Source organism: Saimiri boliviensis, chromosome 12, assembly GCF_048565385.1.
Source record: "Saimiri boliviensis isolate mSaiBol1 chromosome 12, mSaiBol1.pri, whole genome shotgun sequence".
Taxonomy (NCBI): Eukaryota; Metazoa; Chordata; class Mammalia; order Primates; family Cebidae; genus Saimiri; species Saimiri boliviensis.
The window spans coordinates 54,243,070-54,266,712 of record NC_133460.1 but is presented as its reverse complement, the minus strand read 5'-3'; the positions used below and the strand labels follow the sequence as shown (position 1 = coordinate 54,266,712).

General features: G+C 46.7%; 1 protein-coding gene across 2 annotated transcripts in view; it reads left to right on the top strand.

Annotated features, from left to right (window-relative positions):
- Positions 1–23,643, top strand: part of DUSP29 (dual specificity phosphatase 29) — a 43,870-nt gene that overhangs the window by 11,415 nt on the left and 8,812 nt on the right. Inside the window, exons 2-4 of one of the 2 annotated variants that reach the window (XM_010350477.3) lie at positions 5,145–5,195; positions 5,676–5,909; positions 21,160–21,380. In XM_010350477.3, coding sequence (XP_010348779.3) covers positions 5,710–5,909; positions 21,160–21,380 — 421 coding nt within the window. In that variant the 5' untranslated portion in view covers positions 5,145–5,195; positions 5,676–5,709. The remainder of the gene's footprint in view (positions 1–5,144; positions 5,196–5,675; positions 5,910–21,159; positions 21,381–23,643) is intronic. The other variant, XM_003939780.4, reaches the window with a different exon arrangement.

Below are 23,643 nucleotides of genomic sequence, written 5' to 3'. Positions count from 1 at the left end.
CACCTTCTGTTATCATGGTATCTTTGTCTTTTCTTTTTACAGTTTTTTTTTTTTTTTTTTTGAGATGGAGTTTTTGCTCTTGTTACCCAGGCAGGACTGCAATGACGAGATCTCCGCTCACTGCAGCCTCCACCTCCCAGTTTCAAGCAATTCTCCTGCCTCAGCCTCCTGAGTAGTTGGGATTACAGGCATGTGCCATCACGCCTGCTAATATGTTTTTAGTAGAGATGGGGTTTCTCCATGTTGGTCAGGCTGGTCTCGAATTCCCGACCTCAGGTGATCCGCCCACCTCGGCCTCCCAAAGTGCTGGGATTACAGGCGTGAGCCACCTCACCCAGCCTACATTTTAATTTTTAATTTACAAATAATAATTATAGGTATTTATGGGATACAATGTGATGTTTTGATATATGTATACCATATCTTTCATCTTTAAATGTTTTAAAATTAGCTGTACTTTAGTTTCCTTTTAAAGCAGACCCTGAGACCAGAGTTTGGGTGCGTGTTATTTCTTTGAGAGGTGCTCCGGGGAGCACGCTGTGGCATGCAGAGCTCCCGAGAGAGAAGAAGCAGCAAAGGATGTGTGAGCAAGCAGAATCCCCCTCTGGGCAACTGGAGCTCCAACACATGGGCCAGTCTCTGGGAGACTCTGCAGGACATACTTCCAAACTGGGCCACTCAGGGTGGAGGAAGTGGGGGTGTTTATCCACCAACTCCTGCCCCTAATTGGTGATAACTTCTGGGGGATGTTAACTCTGCATACAGCAGGCCTGACCAGCACAAGGACTAGAAAATGCCCTCAAGCAGGAAAACACAGGCACCTGAGGTAGGAAGGCTTTTGTATATAAAGAACTGTCCACTTCTGCTGCTGTCCACTTGAGCTGAGGAGGTACCTGTAGGCAACTGTAGTAGATGCTCTCCTTGTAACAGGGCAAGGATAGCATCTGCTACGGGCACTTATATTTAAAAATCAGGAGATTTCTCACAACAATCTATAGGGATCATAAAAATACCAAAAAATCTGCATTCCCACATGGGATGGCAAGCTGCTGCCCCCTTTAGTAGAGGCATATGGTCGCTGGTATGCCACATGCCCCACCACTCCCTAACGTCTCTTGCCTGAGGCCAACAGTCAGGTTTTTGTTTGTTTAATTTACTTTTTAAAACCCAATCCTTCCTTCCTCTGTGTTATCTGCCTGGCCCCTCCCTGAAGGAGCCTGAGTGTGTCACCTTTTAAGGAGGAGACACGCTGACGTTGCATGTAGGCCAAGTCGCCTCGGAGACAGCGTTTGATTTCCTGGGACCAGATCTTTAAATATGAAGCTGTAACAGGAACCTGGAGGCCTATCTTGACAGCCTGCCCAACTCTCATTATGACATTTAGCCTGTGATTGATATTGTGTGTGTCATTGAGACCTTGGCAGTTAATCTCTGGGTCGAATCTATGGAAACCAAACAGAACAGATTTGTCTTCCCTTCCACGTTGGCTGTGATCTGGGAAACAGATGCTCCTGGCCTCTCTGAGAATTAGAGAGTTGGGAGCCATGCAGAGAGGGCGCACACAGGCCGCCTTCAGGATTTGGAAAGATTACAGGTCTATGGTTTCTGGACGGCTCCACACTTTGTTCTCTTTCTCCATGAAATCTGCACGCTGGAGGATAATAGATCCCAGGGCTCCCTCTGCGTGCCAAGCTCCTCAGGGCAGACCGCACCACTTCCTCTTCTGTCTGGAAATCCAGCCGAGGCTTTCAGCACAGAGATGGAGACGGAGATGGTTCCCTCCACAGTGTAAGGAAGAAGAATGGCCTCACCAACAGTGAAGTCAGCTTCAGTGATCAAAAAAGGCAGACGGAGGCTTCAGAATGGAATTAACTCCAGCGTCTTCCCAAAATCACCTCTTCTGAAGCTTCCATTAACAGCAGGCAGAGTTCAAGAGGGCCTGAACCATCCCCTTTAGGTGTATGGTGCCGTGTCTACTCACTTCGAACAAGAAGAGCGGGTGCCATGGACGGGCTGAGCTTCAGACCTTTAGACGCCGTGGGCCTGAAGTTAGGAGAGCTATAACTACGTATGCTCGTAGAGGACTGAGCGGGTCTAGGCTTGTTTCTGGGAGAAAGATTTCTGGTCAATCCTGGAAATAATTTCGCCCTTCCTGACTGGAAGCACAGCAGGCAGGTCCCAGAGTCGAGTTCAGCCCTGACAGACCATCCACGGCAGGAGGGCAGCCCACTCTGCGCCTGCAATCCCCTCTCCCTCCCCCTCCTCCAAATCAGCCTGGAGGAGGCTCAGTCCTGCCTTGGCAGCTCTTGCTGAGCCCCTAGCACAGACCTCACAGCCCTTAATCATTCCTGCACGCCTCAGTCATTCATTCACTCATTCCATTCATTCACTGAGCCACTTCCTCATTCAACCCATATCTCCGAGCGCCTCCTATGTGCCAGACTCCAAGGCTACAGAGAGAAGCAACGCTCAGGAGCCCCGAAGCAAGGTTCTCTCCCCTCCCAGCCTGCAGCCGCATTCTGGGGCACAGACTGGGCCTCCCAGCCCGATGGGACAGCGGGAGGCATTCTGAATGAGCACCCTCACTACCTTTCCCTCGACTCCACAGCGGCCTGGCTCTCTAGCCACATCTCAGACAAGTATTATCAAACTTTACTGAGCGTCAGACTCACCTGGGACATTAAGAGAGAGATGCCTAGGCTCCTACCCTGGACTAGGGTGCAGCCCGGGAATCTGTATTTTTGGTCAGCACCAGGTGATTCTGACAGAGGTGGTCTTCAGACCACACTTTGAGAGACTCCATAGGAGGGTCCCCTCTTCTGCCCATTGCCCTCCGCACACCCCACCAGAAAGCAGAAAGTTGAAGGAAGTCACAAATCCTGGCTTCCCACAACCCCGACAGACACACACAGCTAGCTAGTGATCCTTTAAATCATCTGCTGCGGACTTGGGAGATTCGAATTCCCCAAAGCAAAGTCTCAACCCTTTCCTTTCAAATTCCTATCATAGAGAATTTCAAACACACCTGAAGAGAAACAGCAACTGGCCAGGTGTGATGGCTCATGCCTGTAATCCCAGCGCTTTGGGAGGCTGAGGTGGGAAGATCACTTGAGCTCAAGAGTTCGAGACCAGCCTGGCCAACATAGTGAGGCCTCATCTCTACTTTAAAAAAGGAAAAAAGAGAAACAGCTTATAACCATCATCCAGCACCATCACTCATAGCCAGTCCATCTCATTCACACCTCCATCAATAGCCTGCCCCATTATTATATTCTCTGACGATATTATTTTTGAAGCAAATATTTCAGTATGTTTTTCTAAAAAATAAGGCCTGGTATAACGTAACTGTCATCAGAATCTCTGCAAGTTGGCAGATAGATATAAACTTGAGGACCTAGAGGAGACTGAGGTTTTTCTCTGGTGAGACGACTCCCGCCATGGTGGTTTGCTCTTCTATCGGAAGGCATATAATGTCTGATCATCTCTTCTTATTCGTACGTGGTTGGCAGTCCATGCTCAGTGTCTGGATGCAGCTGCTCATCAGGTGGTGAAAATGGTGCTTCCTTCTTTATCCATTATCTGGAATACTTCTATAGAAGAAAATTTCCCTTATCGACCCTGTAGTATATAATTTGTCTAAGAGAGGAGCAACACAGGCAGATTCTTCTAGTTTATCCATCTTCAAAATAAGGAGCTGGTTCCCAAATATCTTCTGACTGTGAATAATTAAGGTTTTTGTTTTGTTTTGTTTTTGAGAAAGGGTCTCCCGTTTTTGCCCAGGCTGGAGTAGTGATGTGATCATGGCTCAATATAGCTTGACCTCCTGGGCTCAAGTGGTCTTCCCACCTCAGCATCAGCTGCCTGAGTCCTGAGTAGCTGGGACTACGGGCATATACCACCACACCCAGCTAATTTTTACATTTTTTGTAGAGATGGGTTTTGCCATGTTGCCCAGGCTGGTCTTGAACTCCTGGGCTCATGCAATCTGCCCAGCTCGGCCTCCTAGAGTGCTGGGGTTACAGGCATGAGCACCGCTTCCAGCTTGTTTTCAGCGCTATTATTATTATTTTGAGATGGAGTTTTGCTCTTGTCACCCAGGCTGGAGTGCAGTGGTGTGATCTCGGCTCACTGCAACCTCCGCCTCCTGGGTTCAAGCGATTCTCCTGTCTCAGCCTCCTGAGTAGCTGGGATTACAGGCAAACTGGCTAATTTTTTGTATTTTTAGTAGGGATAGGGTTTCACCATGCTGGGCAGGCTGGTCTCAAACTCCTGACCTCAGGTGATCCGCCCGCCTCAGCCTCCCAAAGTGCTGGGATTACAGGCGTGAGCCACCTCAACTGGCCTTCAGTATTATTATGACCTCAGTGTTTGATTCGTTTTAATCCACAGGAGTTATTGTTATTTTTCATGTTCAAGTTGTCCCATTTTGATAAGTGGGAGCTTCTTCAAGTTGTATTCTGAGTCCATTTGACATGTGCTTTACGGTCTTTGAAGCCATGAACCCTTTCCTACATTCTCCACATCCCGGGCCTGCCCCTCCTCACACTGCATCTCCCAGTTCCCTCCCTCTCACATTAAGACCCTGTGCCACACACGTCCTCAATTTGCCATCCTCCTTATCTGTAAAATGGGACTAATGATAGAGTATTAGGATAACCCTACCTCAGCATTGTTAAGATTAAATGGATTTAACGATCTCAAGCACTTGGAACAGTGTCTGGCACACATTAGGTGTTATATAAGTATTTGTCAAATAAATAAATAGCATTCCCTCCTGTCATTCACCTCCATGGTTCTCAGTCTTCCCACCTTTTCCTCCTTCCCTCCAGTCTCGGCGCAGGAGCACAACTTCCCTTTCCAGGCTCTCTGACCATAGGTGCATCATTTACTCAGCTCAGGAAACAATTACTGTCCAAATCTACTGCAAATTTATTTCGTTGAGGACAATAGAAAGTCCTCTCCTGCATTCCACTGGCAGAGTCTGACAAGCTCTCCAAATGCACATTTCAATCTGGAGGCATAGCTTTCTAGCTTGGTAAGTTAACACAGTGATGGCCAGGATCCCAGTGTGAGAGCCCTGAGCATTGCCTTCAGCTCTCCTGACAGGTTAACCCTCAAGCGGCCACATTTCCTCCCCTCTCCAGGCTTCTGAAGTCCTGCTGATGTGCGCATGGACCAAACGCAGGCCAGGACAGGTATGGCCTTGGTGATGTGCCCTTTCCACTGGCTGATGGCTCCCTGCAGATGCTGAGAGGGCCACGAGCCTGGAATGTCAGGGATCTTCCGGGCCTTCCGATTTTGTGTCCAAAATGGCCCAAACCAGTAGGTTTCAGTCAGATAAAGGAAAAGGTAGGCACCAAAGGAGTAACGTCTGAAGACAGGTGGGAAGGAACTGGCTGCTTGCAGGATTTCTTAGCCTCAGAGGCTGCCTTGGCTCACGTCCAAGGACCCCAGCTCTCCTACTCTGGAAAGACTAGCACATTAGGGAAGTGTCATTTAACTGCCATCAGGGCCTTCCTTGTTTACCTGCATGGCCTACGAAGAGGAAGCAGGGGCAGGGTGGGGAAATGCTTGGCAAATTTTAAGGGTAGCTTATTCCCACCTCTTTTTGTAAAGCCCATTCCCTGCCTCAGTGTCCCCTGAAAACCCCCATCCTGCTTCTCTCTCATAACCAGCTGCAGAAAGGAGAGAAAATCCCTTGGCTCTAAAATGAAATCCAGAGAAGTGAAGACAAGCCTCAAGAATGCCTACTCATCTGTCAAGAGGCCGTCACTGAAGGTGGAGGAGGAAGGCGACGGGGAGGGCTACTGTACCCCCGGAGCTTTCGAGCTGGAGCGGCTCTTCTGGAAGGGCAGTCCCCAGTACACCCACGTCAACGAGGTCTGGCCCAAGCTCTACATCGGCGATGAGTAAGTGCCAGGCCCAGCCTCGCTCTGGCCTCACCTGGGAGGGGGCAGCAGCCCCTCCTCAGGCCGTACTCTGTGCCACCTCCTAGCCATGGGCTTTGGAACTTTTAGCTGTTCTGTGAGAACTCAATTAGTGAGGGCTGGGCTTATCTTCCCATTACAGAAAACCTAAAAAAAGGCTTAGGCAAGATAGAGGTTTACTTCTCTCTGGCGATATAAGTGCAGAGGGAGGTGGGCTGGGGCTGGCAGCTGCAGGGTCATCAAGGACTCAGACTCCTGTGTTTCTATGCCACTGTCCTAGGGGTGTGGCTTCTTCCCTCCAGGTTGCTGCAGGGTCCCAGATTGCCACCAGGGCTCCAGCCATCAACTCTAGGACCCAGACAGCAGGAAGATGGAGGGAAAGAAAGAGCAGAAGGGCATCTTTCCAAAGCAAAGTCCCATCCCTAACTTCCCCTGCCCCTAGCTGCAAGAGAGACTGGGAAATGTAGTCTTTCACTTTAGTTAGGTATAATATCCTCAAGAATAAAATCCATTCTTAGGTTGATGGTTCAGGAACACATCCGTGTATGTCTGGAAGAATGGTAGCCTAAGCTGAGGTTGCCGTCACCTCCATTAGATTTTTAGAATCACCATTACCCACTTCCTACACAGCTGAGATGAATCTACTGTAAATAATATTAATAATGATAATGACTACCCTTTCTTGAACACTGTATGCCAGGCACTGTGCTAAGCATCTTGCATGCATGATCTCATTTTACTCTCCTGATAACCCAATGAAAGAGTCTATCTAGTCACTCCCATTATAAATATAGGGAAGTCGAGGCATGGAGCAATTAAATAACTGGCCCAAGGTCCCACAGCTCACTTGGTGACTACAGACATGCGCCACAACACCCAGCTATTTTTTTTTTTTTTGAGATGGAGTGTCCCTCTGTCACCCAGGGTGGAGATTGGATTTTACTGCGTTGGCCTGGTTGGTCACAAACTCCTGACCTCGTGATCCACCTGCCTTGGCCTCCTAAAGTGCTGGGATTACAGATGTGAGCCACCTCACCCAGCCCTATATTTCTTTTAAACAAAAAAAAAAAAAAAAAAAAGGAATCATAGGCTGGGTGGTATGACTCATACCTGTAATCCCAACACTTTGGGAGGCTGAGGCAGAAGGATCACTTGAAGGCAGGAGTTGGAGATAGCCTGGGCAAAATAGTGAGATTTTGTCTATACAAAAAAAACAAAAAACAAAAAACAAAAAAAATCAGAAAAAATAAAAACCACAAGCACAGTGGTACACACCTGTAGTCCTAGCTATGGGGGAGGCAGGAAGATTGCTGGAGCCCAGGAGAGTGATGCTGTAGTGAGCCAAGATTGTGCCACTGCACTTAGCCTGAGGGATAGAGCAGCACTTTGTCTCAAAAAAAAAAAAAAAATGATACTGTAGATACACATTGTTGTATACTTTCATTAATCCATAGTTAGCTGTGCCACAATTTACCCAATAATTTCTCAGTTGTGAACATTAGGGGAAGGAAGGAGAGGGGTGTAAAGAAACTCGCTAAGGTTTTCTTCTTTGAATTCGGCTTTATTGAGAAATAATTCATAGACATAAAGTTTGCCCTTTTAAAGTATACAATTCAGAGGTTTTGTTATATTTATAGAGTTGTGCAACCATCATCACTCTAATTTTGAAACATTTTTGTCACCTCAAAAGGAAACCCAGAACCCATTAAACAGTCACTCCCCATTCCCTACATGCCCCTCAGGCCCTGGCAACCACCAGTCTACTTTGTGTTTTGTTTGTTTTTTTTTTTAATTTCTAGATTTCAGAGCACTACTTTGTGTTTTTATAGATTTACTGATTTTCAGACATTCTGTATAAATGGAATATTATAATATGTTCCTGGCTTTCTTTTACTTTGCATAATGTTTTCCAGGTTCATCCAAACTGTACTTGTATCAGTATTTTATTCCTTTTTATTGCCAAACTCCATATGATTTTCATACTTTTCTGTAAGTCTAAAATTAGTTCAAAATAAAAAAGGTACACATATACTTTGACCCAAAATATCACATTAAGAAATGTAATTTACAGAAATAAGGGTAGCAATAATTAGAAAGCATGTGCAACAATGCTGATGTAACACTGTTTGAAGTGGCAATAAAGGGGGGGACTGACATCTCTAGTCTTTTAATAACAAAATATTAAATAAATGTAGTAAATATTTCCTATAATGAAATTAATAGGCTGGGTGTGGTGGCTCTCCCCTGTAATCCCATCACTTTGGGAAGCCAAGGTGGGAAGATTGCTTGAGTCCAAGAGTTTGAGACCAGCCTGAGCAATATAGCAAGACACCATCTCTACAAAAAAATTTTTTAAATTATCTGGGCTTAGGTGGGGCACAGTGGCACATGCCTGTAATCCCAGCAGTTTGGGAGGCTGAGGTGGGTGGATCACGAGGTCAAGAGATGGAGACCATCCTGGCCAACATGATGAAACCCTGTCTCTACTAAAAACACAAAAATTAGCTGGGTGTGGTGGCGCATGCCTGTAGTCCCAGCTACTCAGGAGGCTGAGGCAGGAGAATTGCCTGAACCCAGGAGGCGGAGGTTGCGGTGAGCCGAGATCACGCCATTGCACTCCAGCCTGGGTAACAAGAGCGAAACTCCGTCTCAAAAAAAAAAAAAAAAAAGTAATCTGGGCTTGGTGACATGTACCTGTAGTCCCACCTACTTGGCAGGGCTGAGGTGGGAGGATCACTTGAGCCCAGGAGGTCATGGCTGCAATCAGCTGTGATTGTGCTACTGCACTCCAATCTGGGGGACAGAGTAAGACCCTGTCTCAGAAAACAAACAAACGAAAGTAACATATGCTCATTGCGTAAATAGAGAAGTCTTGGTTTTCCTATTGGTAAGAGTTTAATAAGATAACCTTCCTCATAGGGATGTATGGATTAAATGGGGTAATGTGTGTAAAACAGTGCACTGCCTAGTACATAGGAAGTGCTTAATAAAGGTGAGCTATGATAATAAAAAAATGATAAATGTAAGAAAGATTGCTTTCAATATCCCAAAGCAATCACCAGAGACCATTATTCCAAAGAGACTCCTATTAATATTTTAGCATATTTCCTCCTAGACTCTCTGAATATTACTTTTGGTTTTGGAATTTGTTTTCATATAATTGTAACTATATTGATTATCCTTTTTCTCTTATTTCTCACATAGCATCATTCATAAACATTTTCTATTATGTACTTCTTATATATTTAATTATAATAGACCTATAACAATATATCAGATGAATAGAAGAGCATTCATTTAACTACTTCCCTATTGTTGGACATATCAGTTATTTCCACGTTTTCACTTTTATAAACAATGCTGCAGTGGGCATCTTTAAGCATAATGCTTTTTCTACATTTACAATTATTACCTTAGATCTGACCCTAGAAAGGGTACAACTGAGGAAAGAGGGATTAAGATTTTAAAACTTAAACTGTCTTTGTCTTTATCTATGCTGTTCCCTTTGCCTAAAATGTCTCCCTGCACCTCATGTCCAAGTCCAGATCCTATGCATTCTTCAAAGTCCTCTCAAGCCACTTCTGCCATGAAACCAGTTTTCCCCAATCCCCATTGTGAGAAGTAAGCTTTTTCTCTGTATATTATATACTGTATTTACCTTTCCTATGGCTTATAATAATAATAGCTAAGTTGTGTTGAATTCTTAGGTGTTAGATGTCATGCTTTGTGCTAGGCATCGTTTAGACTCCACAACAGCCCTATAAAGGAGGAACCATTATTATTCCCATTTTACAAATGGACAAGTCACAGCTCAGAGAGTTCATTCATTCAGTCAGTCAGCCAGTAAGTGTTTACTGGGCACCCTGCTTGGAGCTGCAGGAGAAATAAAGAAGAAACTGAAGCTCAGAGAAATCAAGTGACTAGTCCAAGGTCTCACCACCATAAAGCGGTAAAATTCATACTCAAACCCAGATCAAAACAAAAACAAAAACAAAAACAAAACATGGTCAGTCAGGTGCAGAAGCTGTTTCAGAGATGAGGAGGGGAGAGCAAGGAGATATATAGAAATGTTACCGGGAACAGAAATAGCAGTGAGTACTGGAGTGGAAGGAGCACAGGGTTTGAATCTTGGCTCTGCCAGTTACCAGTTGTGTGACCTTGGATAAATTATTTTACCTCTCTTCACCTTATATGGCTACAGTGATGGGACTTATCTCACGGGGTGAAGAGTAAATGAAATAAAACAAATGCTAGAGTAGTATCTGGCATGTAGTAAATGCTCAGTAAGTGCTTGGTGCTATTATGGATCTGAGAAAGATGACAGAAGACATGGATCCAGGTTTGACTTTGAAAGATGGGTAGGACTTCAAAGAAATTCCAGGCAGAGGAAGCAGGACGGGAAAAGCTACAGAGGTGAGGAAAACGGGGATTCATTGGGAATACAGGGGATGAATGTGGTACACTTTCAGAGGGTCTGAGATTAAGCCAAATTCTACTGCTATGTGGTCAGTTTCGACTGGCTATGCTAGTCTAACAGCTCACCCCAACAACGTGGCAGCCTGCACAGCAGTGGCTCATTCCTCACTCACACTGTAGTCCATGGTGGGCCAGCTCTGCTGCGCTCCCAGCCACTTTACTCTAGGACCCACGCTGACAGAGCAGCCCCTATCTGAGATCTTGCTGGCCTTGCAGCAGAGAGGAGAGATACCTGGCAAACCATAAGCTGGTTTAGAATAGTGACACATGCCATTTTTGCCCAGATTTCATTGGCAAAAGCAAGTCCGTGCCAAAGCCTCATGTCAGTGGGGCAGCAAAGTATAACTAGCATTGCCAGAGGGGCTGCAAATGCTCTAACAATAATGCCATCGGCCACAGCTTCCTGGTCAGGTGCATTGGCTTTGGGCAAGTTCTTTTACCTTTTCCTCAACTTGAAGAATAGTTGGCAGGGGACAGTGGCTCATGCCTGTAATTCTAACACTTTGGGAGGCCAAGGTAGGTGGATTGCTTGAAGTCACAAGTTTGAGACCAGCCTGACCAACATGGCAAAACCCCATCTCTACTAAAAGCACAAAAATTAGCTGGGTGTGGTGGTGGGCGCCTGTAATCCCAGCTACTCAGGAGGCTGAGGTGGGAGAATTTCTTGAGCCTGAGAGGCAGAGATTGTAGTAAGCTGAGATCAAGCCACTGCAATTCAGCCTGGGGGACAGAGTGAAATTCCATCTAAAAAAATAATGATAATAATAGACAGATGCAAATATTATGGTTACTTAACAAAAAAGAAATCTGGAAAGGTAGGTCAGAGACAGCTCATGGAAGGGTGAATGCCAGCCAAGGGACTTCATTCAGAAAACCATTGAATGTCTGAGCAGAACTGACACGTTCTAGTATAGAGTGTCAGACAATAAAATATGCTTGCCTTCTTGATGTTTGACCCTGAACTTGCTTCTTTCAACCAAGAAAATGGAAAATGTCACTGCCCTTTCAATTCAATCCAGCTCTGCCTAATGGAGCCCCAATACAAGCACACGCAGGTGTGTGAGACTTGCACCCCCAGCTGGGGGAGGGAGCCTCAAGTCAGCATGGCGGGGTGCTTGTCCCTGATCTCAGCCCTGAACTATGGGCTCCTTTCTGTGACACTCACTTAACAAGGTTAATGAGACTCACAGATGCTTATTGCCAGAGCAATTCACTCCACTGCTAATGTAGCCATGCAAAGTTATAACCTGGGTGGTGAGCAGGCAAGGCTGCCTGTGTTTCTTGGTCTCTTTGTAGGGAGGTTGCCCAAAGCAGCCAAAAGCTCCAAGCTGGTTCCTCATGCACAAAGCCTCAGTTTTAATTTGATTATTTATATTTTGGTTAGGTTTTTCCTTTCCCTAAAATCACCTAAGATTTTTGAAAGCCCAGTACCAAGGCTCTGGAAGTGAAGGAGGTCAGGACCCAGGAATAAGGATGGATGTCCTGGGATGGGCAAAGCTACCATCTAACCCCGGAGCCCAGGCCAGTGACTGTTGGGCCCTCAGCAGGGCTTACATAACTCTAAGATGAAGCTCACTCTTTCCCTGCTCCTTTTTTGGCGAGAGGTGGAGTGGCTAAGCATTTGCTCTGAAGCCACAATGTCTGGGCCATATACTGGTTCCTGTGTGGCCTTGGGGAAGTCACTCAAGTTTGTGACTTTCAACTTCTTCACCTATAAAACGTGGATTCTACGCATTAATGCACACAAAGCCCGTCTCACAGTGCCCAGTACATTTATCAAGTTTGAACTATGACAAATCAGGCAGGTTCTGGAAATTGGACTCATAGTGTATGAGGAAGGTAAAGAACAGTCACTGTGCCTTGCCACCCAGGATCCCCCATGCTGGGGGAAGAAGCCTTGGGACAGAAAACAACCCTGGGTCAGATTTCTCCCATGAGATTCCATCATGAGTGTCGGAACGGGGGCAGAGTGTTAGAAGGAGGACGTGTCCTCCTAGGCCTTCTGGGAAGGTGACCTAAGGCCTAAGAAGGCAGACATATCAAAGTTTCAAAATTGCTAAAGCATTTCCTCAATCCCAGGTTAGCCCAAGGGGATCTGCCAAGTGGGCTGCCTGGTAACTCCAAGTCCCCATTGCTCAGCAGCCCAGAGGAGGGGAAAGGTGGCCCTGCCACTGCAGTCGGATGAGGAAAGGCCACAGACAGGGGGTAATGCGGAGGGTGCTCAGGCTGCTGCCTCAGCAGGTCAAAGGGGTTGGGCCTGGCTGGCCACCTTGCAGATATTCCTGGGGTTCGGGGGAAGAAGTCTTCACTCAAGGTGCTGCCACCCACACACCACTCATTCTTCTAACTTGATAGGGCTCTGAATCTGCCCTAAGTGGAACTGCAGGCTCAGTGGTGGGTGAAGGGCTCAAGCATAACTTGGCACAGCATCCCAGTCCCCACTGTGTACTGCCATTAACTATGTGTGGCCTTCGGCAAAGCATTTTATCGTTCTGGGACTTAGTTTCTTTCTTTCTTTTTTTTTTTTGAGACGGAGTCTTGCTCTGTTGCCCAAGCTGGAGTGCAGTGACACAATCTCGGCTCACTGCAACCTCCACCTCCCAGGTTCAAGCAATTCTTCTGCCTCAGCCTCCTGAGTAGCTGGGATTACAGGCAGGTACCACCATATCTGGCTAATTGTTTGTATTTGTAGTAGAGACAGGGTTTCACCATGTTAGTTAGAATGGTCTCAATCTCCTGACCTTGTGATCCACTCGCTTTGGCCTCCCAAAGTGCTGGTATTACCGGTGTGAGCCATTGCACCTGCTCAGGACTCAGTTTCTTTATTTATAAAATAAAGGATGATTTCAAAGATTCCTTTCTAGCTCTAAAATAAAATTATTTAAGAAATGGCCTATTAAATGAATTAGGCTTTATTAGGTTCGAGCACATACTTGTTTTATTACTTTTAAGTCATTCAAATTAGATTCAAATTAGGTTAACCAAGTGTTGCCCTCCAGAGAGCCAGGGACTGGTGTCAATGATGAGATAAGAATAATTCATCACCTCTTATCAATCAGCAGTCCCTAAATGGGTGCTTCAAAAATGCTTGAGTATGCTCGAAAGCACTAAGTTTCTGTAATTTAAATATTCTTACTTTAATCTCGTTCACATCTTTCATTTGCTTAGCAAAATCTTTTTTCAGTCCTTTTTTTCCCTATAGTCAGCAGGAGGGGAAATATCCTGGCTACTGTCAAAGTGATTGCAAATTCCTAGGCAGGGCAGCCTCTAGTGATAAGGCTTGGCTGAAACAGGATAATCGAGAAATCTCTCTTCCCTCTCCATGGTGTGGGTGTCGGAGAGCCAGTGCCCGGGTGTGGTTAAACTCTTCTGCTGCTCATGAAATGGTGGGGGCCCTCAGGAGCTCCTTGTTTTCTCGTAAACTATAGTGGCCTCCAACGTCCTACATTTGGGGTCAGATTCCGGCCAAGGCCTGTGGCCTGCCCCACCCTGTCCCCAGCTTTCCAGGGGACCCTCTGTCTTATCCTTTCTGCTCTTCTGCTTCTGACCAGACCCATAGCCTCAGAAGCCAGAGGGATCTCCAGGGCTGGCCTGGCATTGAGAGCCTGGGAATTGAGGTAAAGGCAAGTCAGTAAGCTGAGACAGTTCCTTCTCCTTGAAAATGAGGAACTAATTCCACTTAAGGACCGAGCAGGGATAAAATTAACCTCCTTTCTTCAAGGTGTGGTTGGTGTGACTAGTTTAGGATGCAGCAAAACAGTCAAGGTTGCCAATTTAACATGCTGGGTGCTACCTGAAATAACTAGAAATTCCAACTACTGAAGGCGACCGAGGCATAGCCGGGCAGCGGTCATGGGCAACACGGCTGGGGAGAGATGCCTGAGGCCCTGGCCTGGCCCGGCCTTCTCACTGCCAGAATGCGGCTTAGCGGTCAAGGCCTCAAGCAACATCAGCCGTCTTCTTGCAGGGTTAAGCTAAGGCCGAGTCCAACCACGCACACGACATCATTTCTCAAAACCAGGCCTCCTGGGTATTCTCTTCTTTTCACCTCTATCCTTGGAGGGCTAGAGTTTGGGAGAGGAAGAGATTGCTAGCAGTAGTTAAAAACCCTGAGGCCACCATATGCCTCTACAATGGTCTCTCCTGAGAACTAAGGAAATAACAATACAAATCATGCTATACATTTACATAGCAAATGAAGATATGACTTGTCCATTACTGAAAGTGTATAAAACACAGAAACATAAAAAGAAGAAAATGTAAATTATCTATACTACAATTACCATATTTTGTCATGGACAAAATACACACATTCTGACATACATCTTTCTACTGCCTTTTGCCCCTGAAGTCATATTTTAACCTCTCAAAGAAGCTTCAATATGGGATCATTAAACTTCACAAGACTCTCACAAAGAAAGTACTGCCAGACTTCTGTTTGCCAACAGGCTATAATCGGTAGCGTTCAGCAAACAAAGAAAAAGGAGGTGGCAGACCAGCGGTTCTCCTTTGCTGTGTCAGTTTCAGTGGTCAGCCCTGTTTTCTCAGGTACCTCAACATGGAGAAGCTTCACCAATAGCAAGTAACGAGAACACCCGAGACACTGGAAGGCCAGTACATTTCCCTTTCCCATCAGGTGAACTAACCAAGATCAGATGCCAGAATGTGCCCACTGTTTTAAAATCCACTTGCAAGAATGGGCACAGTTGAGACTGCACGGTTAAGATGCCACTGGGTTTGGGAGACGGAGGTGGGTGGATCACCTGAAGTCAGGAAGTTGAGACCAGCCTGGCCACCATGGTGAAATCCCATCTCTACTAAAAAAAAAAAAAAAAAAAAAAAAAAAAAAATTAGCTGTGTGTGGTAGCGGGTACCTGTAATCCCAGCTATTTGGGAGGCTGAGGCAAGAAAAATCACTTGAACCCAGGAGGCAGAGATTTTAGTGAGCAGAGATTGCACCATCGCACACTCCAGCCTGACCAACAAGAGCGAAACTCTTGTCTCAAAAAAAAAAAAAAAAAAAAAAGACAGACTCTATTGGAGAAGGTCACCATCAAGGCCAAATCCATAAAATGATGTGTGACCGCCACAGTGTCACACCCATCCGAAAAAATAAGGTGCCAGATGGCAAGGTACACAGCCTGTCAGCAAATAGAAGTCCATAATCAGGTGTGGGAAATGTGCTGATTCTCCGCAGACATCAGACTGTGGGGAACCACCTCCACCACGAGGGGACTTCCTTCAATGCTCAATGTAGAGTCAGTGCAACACGGGAGCAGCCTGCTGCCACCTGAAGGAAACTGCGGGGGGTTTGTCCAGATATATGTATTCGTGGCTTGTGCCTCCTCCCCTCTGTGCAAGACCACATACCTGGGAAAAAGGGTTTTCCAGCAGAGGCTGAGGTATTTACGCTGAGAACAGGAGGGTGACAAGGGATCTGAACAAGTGAAACGTCAGGAGCACTGCCCAAGGAGACTGCCTCGTAGAGAAGCAGCTTATCTGTCATTCCTCCAGGGTGGGGCTTTGAAGCAAGCTTCCTGGGAACAACTCCAGAGGTGCTGGCAGGTGTCTGGGCCAGGCCAGAGGAGGCAGGGAGGGAAGGGCTTAGCTGAGGAAATTGGGTCATGCAAGAAGGAATACACTTCCTCAGCCCTCCTCCGGTCTGGAGTCAGAATCCAGAGCTAGGCTGGAAATTCACAGGAAGGGAGAAGGGTTCAAGAGAAGTGAGTCAGAACTGGGATGTGACTGACAGTGTTCTTAAAAATCAAACTGTATAGGCTGGTTATGGTGGTTCATGCCTGTAATCCCAGCACTTTGGGAGGCCAAGGTGGGCAGATCACCTGAGGTCAGGAGTTCAAGACCAGCTTGACATAGTGAAACCTTGTCTCTACTGAAAGTACAAAAATTAGCTGGGCATGGTGGTACACGTCTGTAATCCCAGCTACTCGGGAGGCTGAGGCAGGAGAATTGCTTGAACCCGGGAGGTGGAGGTTGCAGTGAGCCGAGATTGCACCACTGCACTCCAGACTCGGGGACAAAGTGAGACTCTATCTGAAAAAAAAAAAAAAAAAAAGTAAACTGCATGATTCCAATGGACTGGGCAAAGTCAAAAAAATGTAAAAAAAAAAAAAAAAAAAAGAAGGTAAATTGCATGAGTCCAACAAATGTGTGAACAATGCCCAACCTCATTGCTAAAATGAATCAGTGAAAACGAGACACCATGAATTTTTTTTGCCTATGAAATTAAAGAATAAAAATTAAACTCCAACTTTTCTGTAGGGTAATTTAGTAAGTATCAAATTATTTTAAAATGGCCATATCTGTTGACTCAGCAATTTCACTTGTAAAAATGTCTCCTATGGATATAATCAGAGAAGTGCCCAAAGAAACACAGCAAAATGCTTGGTAAGAAAAAATTGGGACTTACCTATATAACGAAATAGCATGCAGTTATTGAAGTTATATGTTGTTATAGGAAGATGTTTACAATATGCCACCACATCAAAGGTTTTGAAACTTTATCATATTGTAGCAAAAAAAAAAGCACCTCTCTATAAAATATACAAATCTATACCTAGAAAAACAATGGTAGGATCTTACATCAAAAGCTAACAAGAACCTTTATCTCTAGGGGAGTAGAAATACAGGCGATTTTTTGGAGTGGAGAGTATGTTTTCTACATTCTACATAGAGCTGTGTTATTTTTGTCATGAGATGACACATTATTTAAAAATTTAATAGATGATCACATCTAGGATTGCTCTAACCAGTAACTAAAGCTCCTGTGTCATCTAGATTCTGGAAGTAAATTCCTAAATCTGTTTTTCTTTCTGAAGTCTTTTCTCCCTCAGCAGAGGTATTAATGTGGATCCAGGAGTGGGGCACACAGCCCTTTCTCCATGCTCATCACCTCAAAATGCCTCTGTGTTTGTTAGTCTCTTTTCAACATATGTGAGCAGATAACGTATCTGGCCCTGAAATTTAAAAACAAAACCAAAGCGGTATAGTGCCAGACATCACTCTCTGAGCCTGCCCCACTCCCAGTAATCGCTGAGCTGGGTGTCTATCCCAGCTGGGGATTGGACGGTGGGCGTCTGTGATGATGGCTCTGCCTCCCCCACAGCATCTGTGTAAGAGGCATTCCATTTATTTGCAGCTTCCCATTCTGCTGTGGATGCTCTTTCAAGCCCTCAACTGAACTCTGAGTAAACCAAACTGGGGGAAGTCCCCCGACTGATGTGTCAGGATATCAACTCCCCTTCCCGGCCCAGGTAGCCAAGACCCTGAAAACTTGTGGCAGGCCTCAAATACCCACCAGGTCTTGGGGTCCTCGTGAGCCCCTTTCTCTCCTTCAGGCACAGCCAATGGCAGCCTGTTGTGGTGGATATGGAGGTGTCAGGCAATGAGACTTGTTGCATATCTACCCCCTTCTCCAAAAGTGGCAAAGTGCAAATTGTAATTCATTCAAACTGCCGTTTGATTATGTTGAAAGCCAGTTACTGAACCCAGAGAGAACAGTCTTCATGGTGGGTAGGAGCTTCCTGTCAAGGAGAGTTAATTTTAATTTCTCCACTGAGCTCAACCTCAAAGTGAGCTTGATGGCTATTCAGCAAGATGGACCACATTAGTGGCGGCTTTAATTGGGATCAGATCTTCATCCCCAAAGCATAAAGTTCGTTGTATACATGCTTTGGGACAAGACGAAAAATGAAAAGCAGACCTTTCTGAGGAAAAATTGAAAGCCCAATGTGTTCCACAGTCAGAATGGCCGCAGCAAGAGCCCAGTGGAGGTGTGCTCAGTGGGACTCCCCACCTCCCCATGCCACAGTGCCAATGGGCTGTTCGCAAATGTTTCCAAATGCGCAATCCCTTTCCCAAACACTGGACACCACCATGGTTCTCATGACAAACACTGGACACCACCATGGTTCTCATGATAAAAAGTTCCAGGAAATCAGTGAAAGACAAGTGTGCCCTTGGCTGAGGGGCCATGGCACATATTTCTAGTGTGAGGCTCCTCCTGGCCCAGGGTGTTGGTCCCTGCTAGCATCCAACACAGTCACTTCTGTCCATATCCTTTTACCAGTGGCCTTGAGAGGAGCCTTCGGCTGGAGCACATGGCACTTTTGCCCTCTTACTGGTATGGCTCCAGACCCTTGTCACATCTTCCCTGAGCTGAAGTACTGGTCTTTGTGCTATTGAGGGAGAGGTCTTCTTTTTTTTTTTTTTTTTGAGACGGAGTTTCGCCCTTGTTACCCAGGCTGGAGTGCAATGGCGCGATCTCGGCTCACCGCAACCTCCGCCTCCTGGGCTCAGGCAATTCTCCTGCCTCAGCCTCCTGAGTAGCTGGGATTACAGGCACGTGCCACCATGCCCAGCTAATTTTTTGCACTTTTAGTAGAGACGGGGTTTCACCATGTTGACCAGGATGGTCTCGATCTCTCGACCTCGTGATCCACCTGCCTCAGCCTCCCAAAGTGCTGGGATTACAGGCTTGAGCCACCGCGCCCGGCGGGAGAGGTCTTCTTAAACCCAGGTTGGATCGCATTTCTTTAAACAGCCTCTAAAGCTCACCTTGACTCCCAAACATAGATCCTGGCATCCACAATCTGTTCCCACACATCAGCTAGACTGATTTTTCTTTTCCATTTTTTTTTTTTTTTTTTTTTTTAAGACAGAGTCTCGCTCTGCTGCCAAGACTGAGTACAGTGGTGCGATCACAGCTCACTGCAGCCTCGACTTCCCTAAGCTTAGGTGATCCTCCCACTTCAGCCTCCCCAGTAGCTGGAACTACAGGCACCTGCCAGCACACCTGGCTAATATTTTTCTTTATATTTTGTAGAGATGAGGTTTCATGATGTTGGCCAGGATGGTCTTGAACTCCTGGGCTCAGGCCACCCTCCCGCCTAGGCCTCCCCAAAGTGCCAGGTTTACAGGTGTGAGCCAGCTTGTCCAGCCAGATTGATCTTTAAAAAAGTAAAGAATGCTTACTCCTCCCTTAAATCCTCCAGCAGACTTCCACCACTCTTATAATAATACTCAAACTCCTTCCTATGGCCTGCAGGGCCCACCACGATCCAGCCCCTCCTACCTTTCTAAACTCTTGTACCGCTATTCCCCTTGCTACTTCAGCCACACTGGCTTCCTTTCTGTTCTCAGCACTTGTTCCCTTTGCCTGGATGAAACACTTTCTCTCCAACTCTTCCTCAGCATTCTCATCCCTCAGTCTTGGCTTAAACTCCACCTCCCCATAGTGGCCTTTCTTGACCACCTTGCCTGAAGCAGGACCACAGTCATTCTGTAGCATGTCATGAAGTTTTAGGTCCTTGGGATAGCTCTCACTGCTATCTGAAATTATCTGTATGTGTTATTTCCTCTCCGCATTAGTATCTGACCTTCCTGAGGGACCTTGACTAACGTGTTCACTTTTGTTTTTTTGAGACACGGTATCACTCTGTCGCCCAGGCTGGAGTACAGTGGTGCCATTTTGGCTCACCACAACCTCCACCTCTGGGGTTCAAGTGATTCTTGTGTCTCAGCCTCTCGAGCAGCTGGGATTGCAGGCATATGCCCCAAGCCCAGCTAATATATTTTTTTTGTATTATTAGTAGAGACAGGGTTTCACCATGTTGATCAGGCTGGTCTTGAACTCCTGACCTCAAGTGATTTGCCTGCTTCGGCCTCCCAAAGTGCTGTGATTACAGGTGTGAGCCATTGTGTTTGGCCCCTGTTCACTTCTTTACCATCAGCACCCAGCACAGTGCCTGGCACACAATAGACTGCAAATCTGGGGATGGAGAATTGATTACCGGAAATAGTGAAGGCTTCCTGAAAGGCCTTCGTTGTCTCTATCTCCATACCTTAGGCGGTGCTTGGCCCTGGCTTGCCTCCTTATTCTCCACCATTACCAAAGTTGACACTTATAGTGACACACGCCCTTCCCTGCCCAATCCTGCAGACAGGAATAAACCATGTTTCCTCTGGCAGCCCAGCTCCAGCTCAGCCCCACCATGCTGTCCTGTGGTCGAGTTATGTTCCAGAACCATCTACTTCTAGAGGACTTTACTGTTCCTGGAAATTCTTGCCTAGAAAGATAAAGCTGTAGCCCATTAAATAACTTCACTGCTGGCTTCAAGAACCTCCCTGCAATTCAAACAATAGACAGCTCAAAAAGCCATCCTTCTCAGAACAATGCTCTGCCCAACCGAGCAACAGCTCCCCAGAGCAACACTTTCCCTTTCACATCGTGCCAATGTGAATCTGTGAGCTTTGCCCAATCCCAATCCAATCCTCTCATGGAAGGCCTTGCTTTAAACCATTCCGTTGAGCCTCCATCTCCAAACCCTGAAAACATCCAGCAGGTTCAGAGGAGAGGCTGGGTGAAGGCAGCTCTAATGAACAGGTTATTCTGGAAGGCTTTCAGGCGATTTGGCAGGCCCAGACCTGCGACCACCACAGAGTGCAGCACCAGGCTCTGCTGTGTCTAGTGAATGATGAAAGAACGAATGGGCGAACGAATAGCTCAGCCCACCTACCCCAGCCTCCACCCTTTCCTTTCTTGAAACAGCCGAGCCAGAATCACAAAGTAGCAGCTGGCCTAGGGGACCGGGTAAGAACAGAGCTTTGGGGCTTCATTTGCAATGACTCGTCCTTATTCTGGGAACTGGAATCCATGGCAGAAAGCGCGGGCAGCCACAGTTTCCCAGACCCTGGGCACGATGCAGCGTGCCCACCGACCTCTCTCCCCTGTGCCCAGGGCAACGGCGCTGGACCGCTACGGGCTGCAGAAGGCGGGCTTCACGCACGTGCTAAACGCGGCCCACGGCCGCTGGAACGTGGACACCGGGCCCGACTACTACCACGACATGGACATCCAGTACCACGGTGTGGAGGCCGAAGACCTACCCACCTTCGACCTCAGTGTGTTCTTCTACCCGGCGGCCACCTTCATCGACAGAGCGCTGCGCGACGACCACAGTAAGAGACGCCCCAATCCGCCCCATCCACCCCGATCCACCTCGCCCCTAGCCTAGGCCCCGCCCACAGTCCGCCTAGGCTCCGCCCCTAGTCCAAGGTCTCCCGCCTGAGGTCCAGGCCGGAAGCGGGATCTGCGCATGCGAAAAATGTGTTTGTTGCGAAGCCATGCCACTGGGGCTGCTATTGGCCAACGGTAATGTCTCTCCATGGAGAGAATAAATTCTCCTGCCCACCAGCCAAATTCACCAGTCCACCCTCTAGCAACTGAACCGAGTCATCACCGCAAGGTAAAATTTACCTCATAGTATTTGAAGTTAACTGAAAACATATTTGACGTGGAAAAAAAACCCACCAGCAACAAAGACTGCAACAACCTAATCCTTCAGTTTCTGTTCAATGCACTCACTCGCCATGACTATATTTCCGAGACCCTGGAAGCTGTGAAGGTTTAAGGACCTGCACCACCGAGCATGCTGCTGGTGGCTTCGGGCCTTGATTGCAGCTCTGGGGAATGGAAATCGGGAGGGTGTAAAGGAAAAGCCTTTTGGTCGGAGTCTTTGCTAAAGAACATTTGCCATACTTCAAGAGGCGCTCGGCCTCAAAGCTGGGATGCGGCCGGAGACACTAATTGTGCCTGGGCCCAAACTCAACTGGTAGCCAAGGGCTTCAAAACACTCAGGGAGCGGGAATCCATGGAGAGACTTTAAATTCCCCTTCCCACCAACCAAGTTCACAGCCCACTCTCTATCCACCATGTCCCCAGTTACACTCAGCCTAGCGAGGCCTCCAGTAGAAAGCTGACAAGCTGTATTTGAGGTATAATTTGGGTTTTGCACCTCCAGTTTCCAAGTTTTTCCAGCGTTAATTATCCATCTTTTAAATCACAGTGCTAGTCTTTGTGCTCGGAATGCACTGTTGGCTACCCTAATCCAGCAAAAGCTACAAGGCTATTCTGGAGAGAAGGGCACAGCTTAGGTACCCATGGAGGGTAAGACAATATACAGTTATTGCTGCAGGGTGTACTTCAGTGGCATTCCACAGAGGCCAGAGTGACTTCAGCTCCCTAATCTGTGCTCTGACTTCAGCCCAATGTGTCACACAGCCCTTTGTGGGGCCATCACATAATTCAGGGTATCCAGTTACTGAAAGCCTTTCTTGCCACAAGAGGTTGTGATGACAAGTCTCAGTGACTGACCAAACTGTCAGCGGCAGGAACTTGCAAACTGGGACTGGGCCTAGGCCAGGTCTGCTGGACAGTAACAGACCTTAATGGGTATCCTGAGGTGGCCCTGCCCCCACAGCCAACCGTAGCCACCAACAATATGTCATTATTTTGGCTCAGAAAGCAATGTCACAATGAAAAAAACCCTTAGAGCTAACGTGCTTGTATTAGAAGATGCCTCATTTCCAAGCCTTCCTTTTATGAGTCTATTTTTGAACTGTCTTTTGTGCTGTGTACATTCTGAGTTTCCAAGCAGGATCAAAAAAGCAACTGAGCTGAGTCATCACCACAAGGTAAAATTTGCCTCATAGTATTTGATGTTAACTGAAAACATATTTGACATGAAAAAAACACTGCAGCAACCTAATCTTTCAGTTTCTGTTAAATGCACTCACTTGCCATTACTATATTTTAGACCTTACCCTTCATGGAAGGGTCCTGGCAGGCTTTGGAAAAGACATGGTTGGGTTTAAATTTCTGTCGCACAATTTACTAACAATGTGATTTCTCTCAGCCTTGGTTTCTCCATCCGGCGATAAAAATGTTTACCTTCAGAGGTTCTAATGAGGATCAGCAATAATACACATAAAGCGCTTAGCACAGAACCTGGCGGACAGCAGGCTCTCGGATGTTTTTGATAAAGTGTGGTCATATACCGTGAAGAATATAATCACGCCCGCATGTGCACATCATCATCATAAAGTTTCCAGTCTCAAAAAAAAATACATTCCAACTTTGAACTGTAAGATATACTCACATGAAAGCTTGTTTTAGGTTCCTGGCACTCCGTTTTAGAGTCTGCCCCCACTGCCAAATCCAGAAAGAATCAGGCTCTCAAGTAGAAGCTTAGGCCTAGGCAGATGACAGAACATCATGAGGAGGTGTCAGGCTGCTGTGGATCGTGACTGTTAGACCAGGTGGCACCTAGCAAACGAAGGGCCAAGGGAAGAGAGTATATACTCTAATCAGAGACTATGAGTGGGATAGAATGAATGGATGGGGATGCCGGGACTTGACTGGATGGCTAGGGATGGGGAGCAG